The sequence below is a fragment of the Elaeis guineensis genome, chromosome 3 (genome assembly GCF_000442705.2).
Source record: "Elaeis guineensis isolate ETL-2024a chromosome 3, EG11, whole genome shotgun sequence".
Taxonomy (NCBI): domain Eukaryota; kingdom Viridiplantae; phylum Streptophyta; class Magnoliopsida; order Arecales; family Arecaceae; genus Elaeis; species Elaeis guineensis.
In genome coordinates, this window is record NC_025995.2 from 1177997 (window position 1) to 1193401 (window position 15405).

The 15405-nt window shown below is 36.5% G+C and overlaps 1 protein-coding gene across 4 annotated transcripts; it reads left to right on the forward strand.

The window, feature by feature from the left end:
- Positions 1-5978: 5978 nt before the first annotated feature.
- On the forward strand, positions 5979-15200 carry LOC105042432 (protein YABBY 2). 4 transcript variants are annotated; one of them, XM_010919639.4, is made up of 7 exons: positions 5979-6117; positions 6235-6358; positions 8308-8424; positions 10016-10142; positions 10576-10627; positions 10775-10850; positions 14892-15200. In XM_010919639.4, the coding sequence occupies exons 2-7, from the start codon at positions 6290-6292 to the stop codon at positions 14949-14951; spliced, it is 501 nt and encodes a 166-aa protein (XP_010917941.1). In that variant the 5' UTR covers positions 5979-6117; positions 6235-6289; the 3' UTR covers positions 14952-15200. The 4 variants fall into 4 exon arrangements, with proteins under 4 accessions (XP_010917941.1, XP_010917942.1, XP_010917943.1 ...); XM_010919640.3 differs by having other exon boundaries at positions 10579-10627; XM_010919641.4 differs by having other exon boundaries at positions 10025-10142.
- The last annotated feature ends 205 nt before the right edge of the window (positions 15201-15405 follow it).

Consider the following 15405-nt stretch of genomic DNA (forward strand, 5'->3'; position numbering starts at 1 on the left):
AAAAGTGCAGATATTAGCTTAGTTTGAGTTGTAGTATGTTCAACATTGCCTTGGCAGGAAATTGATCATTTTAATGCTAGACTACCATTTTACCGTCCAAAGACCTTAGCGGGCCCCCACTTTGATCTTTAGCTGTGACAAAAAAAATGATTCAGCCGAAACCTCTCGGTGCAGCTGTTGAAGACTGACAATTTTTCTTTTTTGGGCTCTTTTGGTAGACAACTGTGGGATTCACAGGCCCGTCCAGCCCACGGTCTTGACCGGACATACGTGAACTCGTGAATGAGCACCGGACCGGGCGCACGCAGTATATCTTGGTACTATGTTTACGTGCTTTGAAAGAGGACAGGTAGGAGACTAGATCATGCTTTGATGTACTTATCAGATCATATATGGTGTGCGATGAGCATTTGAGGATCTTGGTGTTATTGCTGCTGGCCATTGGCCTGGTATTCTAGGTGTTTAAGGCTTAATTATCCTGAAGAAGCAACGGAGTGCACAAGATCATCCACATCCACATCCAACTGCTGTCGTGGTTGTCACACTTCCCCGAAACACGCATCCACATCAACGCGCCCGGTTGCCCGAAACACGCATCCACATCAACGCACCCAGTGGTCCTGGTCCACGACCCCAGTACGACCACAGCGACAGCAGCGGCGATCGCGACCATTCGTTCATGGGGGATGACTTGTTACCTTCCCCTCCCCAACAGAGTTATGTATAATGCATGCATGTGGCCCGTTCTGTGCCGCACCGATCCAGTGATCCAGTCCATTGTAAGGTATACGTATCACAACCATTAACCATGATAAGCGTGGTGATCCAAGGTGGAAAGCTGACAAATCTTTTCTTCAAGAACAAGGACTAGCTGTCAGGTGAGTACGATGGTTGGGATTCACCTCCTGCTTCGATTTACGTGTGCGACAGCGTGCCCGGGTCCACCCGTCCGCCTGCCTGCTAATATTTAGAGTATGACAATGGCTTGCTCCAATTCAATGTGGTCCACCACCACCACCACCACTTTTCTTCTTCATTTTTTTTTTTCCCACTTCCTCCTCCCGTTCTTCTTCATTAATGTTATTATTATCGTTGTAGAAGCAAACGAATCTTGCATTGAAAAAGGTTGAGCCTTTGTTTTTTATTTTTATGTAATGAGGTTCAGGTGCGAATAGAGAGAGAGAGTACCTGGCATAAAGCTGCATCTTTATATCATTGTACTGATTTCTCATCGTCAATCTACATTCCCAAAAAAAAAAAAAAAAAAAAAATGTAGCTTCTGATCTCTCTCCTCGGTTGTGCGGGACACATTTCATGAAGTCAAGCACTGAGATTGATGCGAGGACCGATCGTAGCTATTTATGGACAGCCAGCATTCAACCCAAAACACGTTGCATACAAGTTGCGTGGTATCGGTTGATGTGTAGGTGGCATCGATTTTTCCATCACGAGCAAGCAGTATCGTATCATGATTTGGTTTTGCAGTGGATTGGAGGCCCAAGACATCAATCCGAAGTCTCATAACAAAAAGCTAGAGTGCTAGGCGACCGTTCGAGATTCATGTATGCGGGACTGGACCTTCCCACACTTTACCATCTCCAACAATTGTTCCTGTTTAGCCTAATTTTTGCTCCTCCATTATTAATCTAGGACTCGGTGGTTCTACATTTTTCTTCTTTCTTCTTTTCTTACTTTTTTGTTAGAAATTTTTAGGTTCAGATGTGATGGTTAGATTAATCATTTGTGTCACGAGTCGACCCATTTCGTCATCCCTGAAAGCATGGTCAGGAAAGATATTCCATGAACAAAATATGCAAACTATACACGTGTAATTAAGATGAAGAAAATTGAATCCAACCATCATTCTTACATATTTTTACTGCAAAATTTTGCATCATCAAAAAAACATGGAAATGTGTTCAGAATATGACATCGAAAAAAAATATCTTACCATGCATATTCATGACTTATAATAAAAAATGAAACAATAATGCATATAAAAAAATTACAAACTACACATAAATAATTAAGTGGTGGCACCTGTGCCTCGTATGAGAGAAGGGAAGGTTCTAGCTTCAAATTTAAATAGTGCTCGGCTCCAAATATTTGATCCAGATAATTAATTATTATGAATAGCAATTCTGTTATTATTATTATTATCATCAACGTCTGAAGAAAAACTATATATGAAAATGCGAATTACCTTTAGAGGTTATTCTCCATCACCGTTCATTAGGCCAGGGAGACGCTTGTTTTAAGTTTTGAAAGCTCATCCGCACACTGTGGCACTCCGTCACGTTCAAGAAGAAAAATCAAGGAAAGCACATCACGATACTCGTGTCCAAAATATCGCATCAAATATCTGATCCACGCCCACTTTTTTTTTTTTTTTTTCCAGAAAAAAAAGGAAAAAGAAAAAAGGTTGAACCGACCCATTGTCCTGTCCTCCCCACCCCCACAAAAAAAAAAAAAAAAAAAAAAAAAAAGGTGGATCGTGGGGGACCCACCCCAAACAAGTGATTGAGGGAACATGAGGCTGGCTGGGGTCAATACACCGCACAGGACAATCAGTCTATAGAGAAGCGAGATATGGATGTGGTCTTCCAACCATGATGGATGGATGGATGGATGGATGGTTTGCATGTGGAGGAAAGGGACAAGCTTGCTTTCTGCCTCTGCCCTCCTTGTCCCCCATCTTTTAGCTTACCTTGTCGTCCAGTTGTCCAGAGTGCACAACGTAACAAGATCTCAAAGTTGGAACCGTCCATCCTATCCATGCAGCTATATGTATGTAGGTATCTCAGGGGAGTCCTAGCTCCTTAGTTGTACCCAACACTGCTCCATTCCCCCCTACAGCTAGCTATACGGTAGCAGGGGATTGATGGGTGAGTTGGGCCATCCAGCAGATGCCAAGCTACAAGTGGAGACAAAGATGCAAAAAGAGGGAGGGAGGTGGTACATGACCAGGAGTAAATCTACAAGTATACCACATTTCTTTTACGAAAAGTAATTCTGCTGCATGAAGCTGCGAGGAAGCTACAATCATGACATGCCGAATTCTTTCCCGATGCTTGAGCGTATCATGCATGAGATACACGATAACACAACACAACATATATTAGTTCTTGCTGTTCTGTTTATATATATATATATATATATATATATCAGAGCCGTCTCTCCTAACCAGCCATATACATATATGCGTTCACATGCACACATACATAGAGAATATTTTAATCACTCTAAGTTCTTTCGAACACAACTATATCCTTAAAAAAAATGTCCACGAAATGGTTGGACAATTGAATGTCATAGTCAACCAAGCATCCATCCAGGAGTTGGATTTATAATATCTAAAGATAATTTTCAACTATGTCTGAAAACGAATTTTGTGTTTTTTGGATACCAATTATTTTCACGTTCATATCTTGAAGAGAACATTATTTGTGTAGCCATAATATATAAGATGAACAAGCTTTTTCCACCGTCTCTCTTTCCTGCCCCAGATGGTTGGTCAATGTCACACCTACGATCCAAAGTATGAGCTGGGCATGTGACACAGACCTTATATTCTACATGGCATAATCCTCTAAAATATGTAAGGCCTGCTGAAGATTAAAGAAACAAGCATTTTAATCACTAATTTCAAGAATGAAATAAGATAATTTTTTTTATGCATAGGGATCCATGCCAGCGTATATCTAATTCCATATCGATTATGCACTAGATAGATCCTGAATATTTATATAGAACTAAGAAATCCAAATAATATCTTTTGATTAATCAATCTTTTAAGTGAGGTCCAATATTATTACAATCAAACCATCATTTAGAAGTTTTTGAACAAGCAAAATATTAGTCTACTCATGACTCATATACATGAATTTTATGACTTGTTTTGCATTCTAGTATCTATATCATGTTATTAGTTAATATAGAAGCAGCTATAGATCATATACATATAGAATGATATGTGCTGCTTTATTCCAAATTTACCTAAACCATGTAAGTATCCTAACCGATGGTTGGCTGGAATCATTTGGAAGATATCATAATACATGACATGGTTTGAAAATGAGCTCTAGCCTCTAATCATCATGAGCCAAAATCGCCTCATGGCAATATCTTTTTGTAATTAAGTAAATGAATTAGAATAGAAGAAGAAGCTTAATACCTCATCTTTAATTTGTTTGATTGTGGTTTTATATTTAAACCTAACACAATTAGCATAAAAACATTTTTGTCCATCCAAGCGTGCACTTTAATTTGTGTAGTCAAATGGAACTGGACATGAGTACAGGTCCTCACTAACTCAGTATTCAATTGGTGTATGTAGAGTGGTTGATCAATCATGACTGCTAGTGTATCGCAAGACAACTATGATTATATGGTACCAAATAATGCATGAGACAATGTATCCTGTGGGGGTCTCATGCAGTCACGACCATCTCACCATATATGGACAATCGTGACTAATTAGTAGACCCGCTCCAATTAAATTGAAGACAGTTAATGCGGACTTGTTGGACATCCTACTAAATAGAACTTTAAGTCATAGTTTGAGTTAATTTATAGGTGTTTACGGGTCGGAATGCTTAACCCATTTAATTAACCTGTCTAACTAGGTGCAACCCATTATAAGTCGGATTAGATTATCTGTTTAATAAAAAAGATCAAATTTGGATTTGAATTTTCAATCCACTTACCAGTAAGTTAGGTTTGGATTGCAAACTTTTAACCTAACCTGTATCCGACCAAACTTATATCTGATCCGGTCCGATCGGATTGTCAACTCTGTGAGTGTTGATGTTTTATTATTCTACTGCTCTTTATAACAGCTGGCAAGATTTTTTCCTTTTTTTTTTTTTTTTTTTTTTTCTATCAGTGAATGAAAACACGCAGCATCTATTCTCTCAATCATTGCACCCTCTTTACTGTCTAAAGTTCCAAACCATCCAATCGAAGTGACACCACATGTGTTGAAGTTTGCTCTCATCAATAATACAACTGTTGTGCTTGCACTTGTTTGCACATATAGCTAAAGAAATGAATAAAACACAAGATGCCAAAAGCAAAAATAAATTAGAGAAAATAAAGGACATGGGTGCTGAAAATGTTCACTTTAGCTAGCAACGAAGATATTACCCCACAGATATTCTAACATACATATATACATCCTTTTTATCATCATCATCAGTAGTTAAGGGAAGTGAACACCCTGATCCAACATTTTTATATTAAACAAGTGTATGTTGAAAATATAGATTGAAAACTATAGAAATATATAAATGCTTTTAGGGGAGAAGATGCCCAACCTACTTGAGAAATTAAGTGCACAGACAAATATAATTAATTTGATTCCATGCAAATCAAAGACAACATAAATTTGATGAGGATTCAACCTACGCATGTGGTTAAGTAGTGCAACTATGTCATAATTCAGAGTGACACAGGCAAAAAAAGGGTCTTTTGGAGGAAATAAAAGAGCACAAAATAAAACATGAATTAATATATATGACTTATTTGCCTTCAGACGTGGCATGAGTTACGAGCAATGCTAATAGAAGCATCTTGATGTGTAGAATTCATTTCAACTGGGAATTCAACATCTCGATCGTGCGCCGTTGGTAGCATTCTGAACTAATGTTACCCTAAGAAAATCTAAATGTTGGTACAACCCTTCGACTGGGGAAGAGATACGTATCAGCTGCTTTTGGCTTGCATCGTTAATTTTGTCATGACTTGGAGCAAAGCATGCAGCAGTAACCTATATCTTACCAGAGCTTATCATAATCCCCATGTTTACGTTATCAGTTACTACAAGCCACGGTTAAAAGCGCTCTGTCTCTTTCATTCTCTCTCATATTGATGTCTCTTCCTGCCCCACATGTTCTTGAGCTATACAGAAAGCAAAGCGTGGGAGAGAGAGAGAGCAGTAGACTCCGATCCACTCATTCATTCAATCATAACCCTTCCACCTTCTTCCTCGCACTCCCCATAAAAAAAAAAAAAAAAAAAGAAAAAAAAAAAAAGAAAAAACATCTCATCCACCTTCCGTTCTCTCAGGTCTCAACCACTCCGTACCGCCCCAATTTGCTACTGTGCACCTTCCTTTCGGTAGGAGATTAGAAGCAACCGGAAAAAAGAAAAAAAAAATGCAACTCCTTTCCTCTTCCATACCGTATCTCGTTTAAATCTAGACTCCTCACTCCCTTAAATCCTCTTTTGCTCCAGCTTCTTGCTTAGCATATGCACGAAGTCTCCAAAGCCTCGGACTTGGCGATTCGAAATGTCGGCCCATATCGCAACCGAGCAAGTCTGCTATGTCCACTGCAACTTCTGCAACACCATCCTGGTGGTATAAATCGCATGCCTCTCCCTCTCCTCCCTTTAATTTGGTAATAGCTATTTTATTGTCTGCTATTGTGAGTAGAGATGCAAATGGATCGAGAGATCTGAAAAAAGAAAGGCCATCAAAATTTCAATCAGCTGAGTTCATGGAGATGATAAGATTGCACTCAACTATAAGATGATTTTCCAAAAAAGAAGTCAGGATCGATCTTCTTATTTTTCTACCTTGGCTCTTCTTCTTGCTATCTGATTTCTAGCACCTCGTTCCTAGAAACTAGACTAAAAGCTTTTTTTTTATTATTATTTTTTTTTTAAAGTAAAAAAAAAAAAGGAAAAACTGCTGAAAGGTCGTGGAAAATATTAAACGATTAAAGTCATCGACTTGATCAAATTGAGGTAAGTGACTTATGTGATGTTATATACATTGATGAGCATGAGATGACTCCTTGTTATTGGGTTAGTGTGTAGAGACCGATAACTCATACATTTTAGGATGTTGAAGTCTATTTAAGACTGGTAATTGGAAGAGCAAAATTTCTTTACATGCTCGTATACACTACCAAAGCATCATCGAGCCCTGAAGAAATATTATTGCTAAAAACACAAAGTTCGAACTAAGAAATGACGGATTAACTAGACATCTCATAACTACGAAAGAGAGGAAAAGGAAAAAGAAAAAAGTTGGGCATCCCACAATGTGATGTATCATCAACATTCTTTTGTTGTTTCGCTTTTCCACTAACATTTTTGAACTAATTCCTTTTAAGTATAGAATTACAGTATATTTACATATAGTTTCTAAACAATATATTCTTCTTCAAATGTAATGGGAATGCTACTGCAGTTGCGTGATTCCCACACCCCCTTCCTCACTCTTTCATTTTTTAGCAACGTTGGGTAGGCCACCTCATAGTTGGGTAGCCAACCAGTATTGTGATTGCACACCGTCCAGCTCGTTCCATCCTTTCGGTGATCATAATTGTCATGTCATCAAGTACATACGCTGGCTTGCGAAAACACAAATCCTCTCTCTCTCTCTCTCTCTAGGTGAGAGTGGGATGTTGTTTCAGCTGTCCCATCATTTTCCACTGCCTTTCTTGATTCTTGTTCTACCTTCTCTTTCTTTATTAATTTACTTTCGAGCAGAGAGAGGTCAGCACTGGAGGGTTCAGAAAGATGAGGGGAAATGGCATGGGGCTCTCAACTCGAAAGAATGCTGCACAAGAAACCAGCTTTTTTATTTTGCCATTTCGTTTAAGTTAGAACCCTCTGTCGGAAGGCAGAGAGCGAGAGAGAGGTTGCGCAACTCATAAAAGCAAGCATCAAAAAGTGATATTATCAAGGGAAAAGAAGAAGAAGAAGAGGAGGAGGAGATCCCCTTCCTTTTAATTATCTCCGAATAACACTATGCCTTCTCTCCCTCTTCTTCTTCAACCATCTTAATTATCTCCGCTTCTTCTTCCTTAATTTCCAACCATCTCTTCTTATCCTTTTTTCTGCATAAGCCATTTCTTCTATTCTTTCCTGCCAGCTACTAAATATGCGCGCATACCATGGCCGGTTACTAGATGATGCTACTACTATTGTTAATTCTTCCAAGCGTACTAAATTGCGCAGTATATATCCTGGATGAGGAAGGGGGTGCCAATCCTCATACCCTTGTCGAGGTTATCAAGGTGAAGGGGCCTAGCCATCGAGGCAGCAGGAATGGAACGGTGATCATTAGTTTCTTCAGTAACTTATGACACTACCAGAAAGTAAAAATTCTGTCTTGAAGCTAACAGCAATATATGGTGAAGCAGCGAAATAGATGACAAATTCTGTAGTTCATTTCTAGCGTAATATGAGATTTTACTTCAACAACAAGTTTTCTTCAACTGCTAGAATTTATCTCTTGCTTTTTCGTTTATAAATAAGTCTCCTTCCATTTCTTTGCCCCTCTTGTTACTTCTTCAGGTTAGCGTCCCTGGCAGCAACTCCCTCACCATTGTGACGGTAAGATGCGGGCACTGTGCTAATTTGCTGTCTGTGAATTTAGGGGCTCTTCTTCAAACACTCCCTCAAGGTGTTCAGGTCCAAACATCGACCCATTAGTTTTGTCTTCATTCCTATTTTGCTGAATTCCTGAAGTATATATTATGAATGCTATTTACATATATATATTATGATAAACGTACTTTGTGCACCACTACTCAAAGCCATATCATCGTATATCCATCTTCATCTATGCACATAGAATAGTAGCACACACAGAATCATGGATCGATCTTGTCATCAACTTTATCAGTGAAAAAAGTCGTTCTCGTCTTTGTAATTCTTATATCTATGCATGCACATGTACTAAAGTGAGCGCACAATAAAATAAAATTTTCGGTTATATATATATATATATATATATTATATGTAATACTTCACATATTATATATGTTATTTCATATTTCTACATATGCGCAATTATTGCAGATGGCGGAGATTTCATATGACCATATTTTATTCAAGGCACTTTTAGTTCCATGGCAGAAACAAAGCTTTATTTTCTTTCATAAGGAAAAAAGAGCTTCCTTAAAAGGAAATAGAGAAAAAGAACTCAATATTATGTACGCATTGAATTTATTGATCCTCATTTTTGAGGCTTAGGTGTCCTTTACATGTACCTATTTGAAGCAACCCCCTTCAAAACTTAACATGGCTTTGTTCCTCATAAATAATAGCCAATTAGATGTACGTGGTAATCAGGACTTTACTCTAAAAGACAAGCCACAAGCTATTGTTTGAATTTTCTAGCCTTGTACGTGTATCCAAGTTATCTCTGGCATACAACCAAAATATATAGGACTAAACAAATGCTCACATGGGTCTCACATACATCCTCCTCCAGTTAAGGATCCAAATCGAATCAAACTGAACTGCAGACACCACCATCGACCCATACTTAGTCTTAGAATGACTCATATGCTGCAACCTCTACTCCACAAAGGCTATAGGATGTATTCACTCTAATATCTTTATGACGGACCAAAAAAAGGATAGCCAAAAGATATTATTTGAATTTATCGGTCTTATATAAGTTTTCGAGATATTTCTATTATACAACTAACATAGGACTAAACATCAACATACCAACACAAGTTCTCAATAGAATTTCCACAGAGGAAAGATAATCATTTTTTTTCTTCATTTATTTTTAGGGTTAATTATTTTTTTGATCACTGACCTATAAAAGATTATAACAAAATGATCACTGACTTATAATATATAACAAAATGATCATCGATCAATTTCAATTTTATAACAAAATGATCACTGACTTATAATATGTAACAAAATAGTCATCAATCAATTTCAAATGTCCGTTCTTAACCTAACAGTCGGAATTAGCCAGAGTGACCATTTTGTTATAAAATTAAAATTAATCAATGACCATTTTGTTACATATAATAGGTCAGTGACCACTTTATTATAAAATTGAAATTAATCGATGATCATTTTGTTACATGTTATAGGTCAGTGACTATTTTGTTACCATCTTTTATAGATCAGTGACCAGAAAAGTAATTAACCCATTTATTAATTAAGGTGACTATTCACTCACAAGCTTGCACATTGGAAAACTAAGATTATAAGATCTCTGATGATGGAGTTTTTTGTTTTATTGTTGGGAAAGAAATTGCAGAATCATAACCTAGGGTCTCAAGATCTCAATATGGATTGTGGGTCATCTTCTAAATGTAACAAGGTATCCTTGATGAACTCCATGGAAAATGTTCAGCAGCAAACATTACCTATTCGCTGTAAGTCTCACTACATTAATCTCATATGTATATAGTTTATGGTTGCACAAACAAGATCTGTTCTACAATCATGTACATGCATCTATATGGATGCAAGCAAGCAAGCGTGTACATTTACAAGATTTTGAAAAACTCCAAAGCTCAAAGGTAAATAATATTGTAGATACTTTCTATTAATGGACAAACTTTTTTTTTTTTTTTGAAAAGAAAAAACATTACCTTAACATGACTATGAATGTAGTGATTTTGCTTTAATTATAGGAAGCAACCTAATTTGGTTAACTGCAGTTCCCTCTCTATGATCTTTTTGTTTCACATTCGTGGTCGGTAGAGCATGGGGAAAGATTTCTGGGCTTAATCATCACAGTTCGCAAAGTTTTCTGCTGAGAATTTTGTCTAAGATATCATGACTTCCAGTTTTCCTTTTTTGAAGCAGTGCCAGAGAAGAGACAGCGTGTTCCTTCTGCTTACAACAGATTTATTAAGTGAGTTTTAAACATTCCACCTACCATCATTTTATTATATAATTTTAGATGGTCAGAAGAACCCCATACTTCTATATCCATATTATGCGAGTCTAACAACATGTCTTTCCTATGGGCTGCCCATCTATTATCTTTTTTCTTCTACAGAGAAGAAATACGAAGACTAAAGGCTACAAATCCTGACATTAGCCACAGAGAAGCTTTCAGCGCTGCAGCAAAGAATGTAAGTTATTGTGAACGATATTAACCAGGTTATCAAACTGATAAAATTTAGAACGGTCAACGAAATTTATGCTCGAACATCAATTCTCACTAACAACTACTCTAGAATAGTTCTAAACAATTTTTATCCAAACCAAGAGAAGGTTCAAGATTGGGAAGGAGATGCTTTTGACTCTCAAGTATTTAAATCGAAGCATATGTATAAGTAGTATTTGATGTTTACAATGCACAAGGTTGAGATCTACGTATTCGTTCTATTACATTCTAAAGAAACACAGTAACGAAAAGAATAAATGGCACAACAATGAATAATTTGTCAAATTTCTAATTTGAGATTCCAAGTAAGAGATCCTATTTGAATGGTCTGATTTAAGGAAAATATTTAATTAAACATACAGTCTACCATTACCAATAACACATATTCTGCCTTTATGTTTCTTTTGAAGGCATTCATAGGTTTTCTCATCTTTCTTGACTTCACAAGCCTTCCTCTATACAAACATCAGATCTAACCATCCTTACAAGGCAATACTAAATGATCTGGCTCAGTTCTCCATTATTAATTTACCTATTTTGACTGTTACTACTCAAAATCGCTAGTAATATATATATTGGGGTAGAGGAAGTGACGAAGCAAAATTTTGCAATTGTTCTATGTGCACTCCATGATCAAATGGATGTGTGTGAGTACTTTTCTCTTTGATTTACTCATTCTCCACACTTTCTTCACAAGCTTAAAATCCTTGACATCCTTATGTATAAACCATGTATAACTCTTACATTCCCTTATGTGAATACATCACAACTTTCCAATTATGTGCTGACTCTCAGATATTAACGTACTACCACTGGGACTAACGATCATTAATAGTTATTTGAACTTTAAACTTTCCCATGACATAAACTTACTAACTTTTGATTAGATTTTAAATTAAATGCCAACAGATGTAGCTTCTTCCATAGGCTTGTTTCCCAATATATATGATGTGTACACAGCACAACCTTTTACAACATATTGTGACGATAAATTCTTTAAAGGGATTTTGACATGTTAGTCCTCTATTTGAACCAAATTCCAAAATATTCCCTTTTCTTGTAGAAAGACAAAGTGACAACTGTTTTCTGGTAATTGGAACAAAATAGTCTCCTTTTTTTTTTCAACTGAGAACTGATTCAATTGTTGATTACCATCTCCTGTAATGATGTTCATTGTTTGATTTTTCTATTGTTATGATAACTTATAGATGAATAGCTTACTCTCCTCTCTTCCCTTTTTTTCTTTTTTTTTGGAAGAGTTCATACTTCAATAATGAACGGAGGTTGTAAATGTCATTAAACAGATGGCAATCAATCAAATCAGTCATTCGTTGAAAATGGAGACAATTTATCCCGGTAATCAAAATCAAGTGCTACATATCTACTTATAGATAAGGGACTGTTTAGAATTTGATTGAGAGAAGGGGAACTAACTTCAAGATTTTAAATTCTAATGACCAAATGTTCAAAAATCACCTATCTTCATAACATAGCATTTTTTGTTTCTGGATTTGTCTTGTGGTGTTGTCTATATATATATATGTGTGCGTGTGTGTGCATGCATGTATGTACATGTGGGTGTCTATGTATGCAAGTAATGTGTGCATATCATCTTAAGCATATGGTTCAGAGACAAGCAGTAATAAATTGCAGTCAACTGTATATTAAAATCTATAGGCAGTCCCCCACTTTGTGGGCAGTGGTATTAGAAGTTAACTGATAAACATAGGGAGAATTTTTACCAAGAGATAAAAGGATAGGGAGAAATTAAAAACAGTTTGCTGATGAAGAGTGGAGAGAACGTAATATGAACATTATAGTTCATCTTTTTTTCCTTTGAATTGAGAAAACTAGAATTCATAATAAAATAGACATTTAAAAGAGACTATAATATTTTACATCAAAGTGCAATTGTAAAGATGTCTTAATATTGGTATCTGCCATGAAATTCAGAACCAATGCCCAAATAACCAACATAACCAACAAGCTTGTGATCATCTTTTTGAGATTGATATGTGGATCCTTATATATCGTTACTTCCTTTGAAGGACTACATCATTGTCAACATAAGCTTATCCATACCATTCAAAACTTTTTGTCTGCTCTCCTTGTCCACGATTAGCACCAATTACAATTGCCAAGAAACCCCATAATCAATCAAGATGCCTTCAGTCTGTATAATAAGTACTTGTGGTATCTCCCTTACCACTCATGCTGCTTAAGTTTCAGATTAAATTTGAATTATATAAACTTTATTAAGGCAATAGTTTGAGAGACTATTAGTCCACTATCATTATGATTTACTTCATAACTTCAATTAGATTCACACTTGTCTGTGTAAACATTATCATTTTCACATAATAATATGTACATTTAGGACAAAACCTTATACAAGAAATGCAAAGCATGAACAACCAGAATTTTCCTGACATAGTATACCTACAATTAATATAAGACTTTCTTAATTAATTTATTTTCCAAAGTCCAGTTATAATTAGAAAAAATTGTTCAGTAGTGGCAAATTTATCTTATTTATGTAGCTGTGCTTGATCTGATGAGTGAGATATCATTCAACGAAATAGAATGGTTGCTTAAAGCTATGGTGCATAGGCTTAAATATCAGACTTTGGTTTGTAAGGAACTTGCACCACATTCACCCGCTATGTACATTCATTTGAAGAAGCATGTTTGTACATAATTACAGGGAAAGTGTCCTACTTTAACATGGTAGCTGAGTCTCAAGTCCCAAATGAAGCACAGAATAACAAATAAGAACAGCATGGTAAAATAAAATCAATAGTTGACAAAGAGTAATGCAAGAATGCGTACCTCACTCATCAAAGGTGTGAACGGGTAGGAATACGCATTGCTAGGACTTCAGATACAATCTTTCTTATAGAGATTAAGAATCCTCTAGTAAAATCTATTTTCAGTATGCATTATTCTGAGAAGAGTTCACATCCAAATAAAACTTCTTAGAGGAGAAACGAGAATATATAGTCAAAAGCACATGATGTTAAGTCACCCAGATTGAAGACCTATATAAGCTTCTTTCATTCTACCAGGTAGCAACCACTTATATGAGTTGCATGCGCTTTTGATATTAAGGAGATATATAATTAATTTTAGTATATTCACCTTGCCTCTGCAAACCTACATTTCCAAGGACCAACAGTTTTCTTCTTCCTCTCCCTGTACAACTACAGGTAGTCTTCCTGTTTCTCCATCAAAAAAGGTATTCCTGTTTCATTATATTAAATATCCAGCATTATCTACTGCAAAGGTTCCACGTAATATTTGTTTTTGCACTGTTCCTCGCAAAAAAGTTAGACCTTTGAAAGTGAGTTATAGTGAGCTTCCACATCTGCTTTCTTTTTTTATTGACTCTGCCATTTCAACAAACTCATAGCAGCTCCATTTGACAAGAGCACTATCTGCCTTAGGTATAAGTTCTGGTATTCCAAACTTTAAAAGTTAGCTGACTGTTTGGAAGATTTCAGTTTGGAATTTAACGTAGTTTGATGGTTTGGCTTTTTGAAAGATGAAACAGCGTCAGTTGGACTACCTTAAAATATGCACAAGATCATTAATTATCATATGAACAAGTACAATTCTTTAGACACCCACTACCCCGCAGGATCCATTGACACCCTTCTCACTGTACAAAGCCAAACCCCTGCATGCGGTTAGAAGGGTGTGACACGGGGTGACTGGAGAGTGCGTGTTTTCGGTATCCTTTTGCATGCACACACTGCATGGTGAAAGCTCGCATCCCGTAAAGAGACACAAGGTGGTAGGTGAGGAAATTAAGGACACAAAAATGGTATTGGAGAGTGTTGCCATGATCTTTCTCTCATAAATGCTATAAATTAGAGCAAATGTGATTTTATATATATATATATATATATATATATATATATATATATATATATATATATGTTTGAAGAGTGAATTATTGCTATTCATTTGTTTGAGTGAAGAGTACTCCATGTTTGTTGTTTTGCAGTGGGCACACTTTCCTCATATCCAATTCGGGCTATCCGTGGATGGGGATAAACAACAATAGCTTGGCGAGGCCATTAATTGCCTGTCAAGAAGAAGCACATGGTGAGCAGATGGTAGAATTAAATTATATGTTTATCGGTATTATTTCCATATGCGTCAGCGTAAGAAGTCCTTGTACCTACAATGACCATATCTAGCTAGGAGCTATTATCATGGGTTGTCGTCAATCTTTCAACACTTTGTGATTGTATGTTAGCAGTGTCAACTGTTCTTCAACAGTACTAATGACCTAATTTGTACTATTATTCAATTGTCTTGCTCGATAAAGCCAACCCAGCTAAACAGCTCAAAAAGAGACTTCCAGACTCATGCATATACAAGTCTCTGTCTAGCTACGTACGTGCAATATCCCTGCAGAGGATGCGGTCTTAGTTTACTAATATATATCATCCTGGTTATAAGTTATAACAGTTTCAAGACCACCAGTCTTCACCTGCTATGAGCTTACTCCAAAT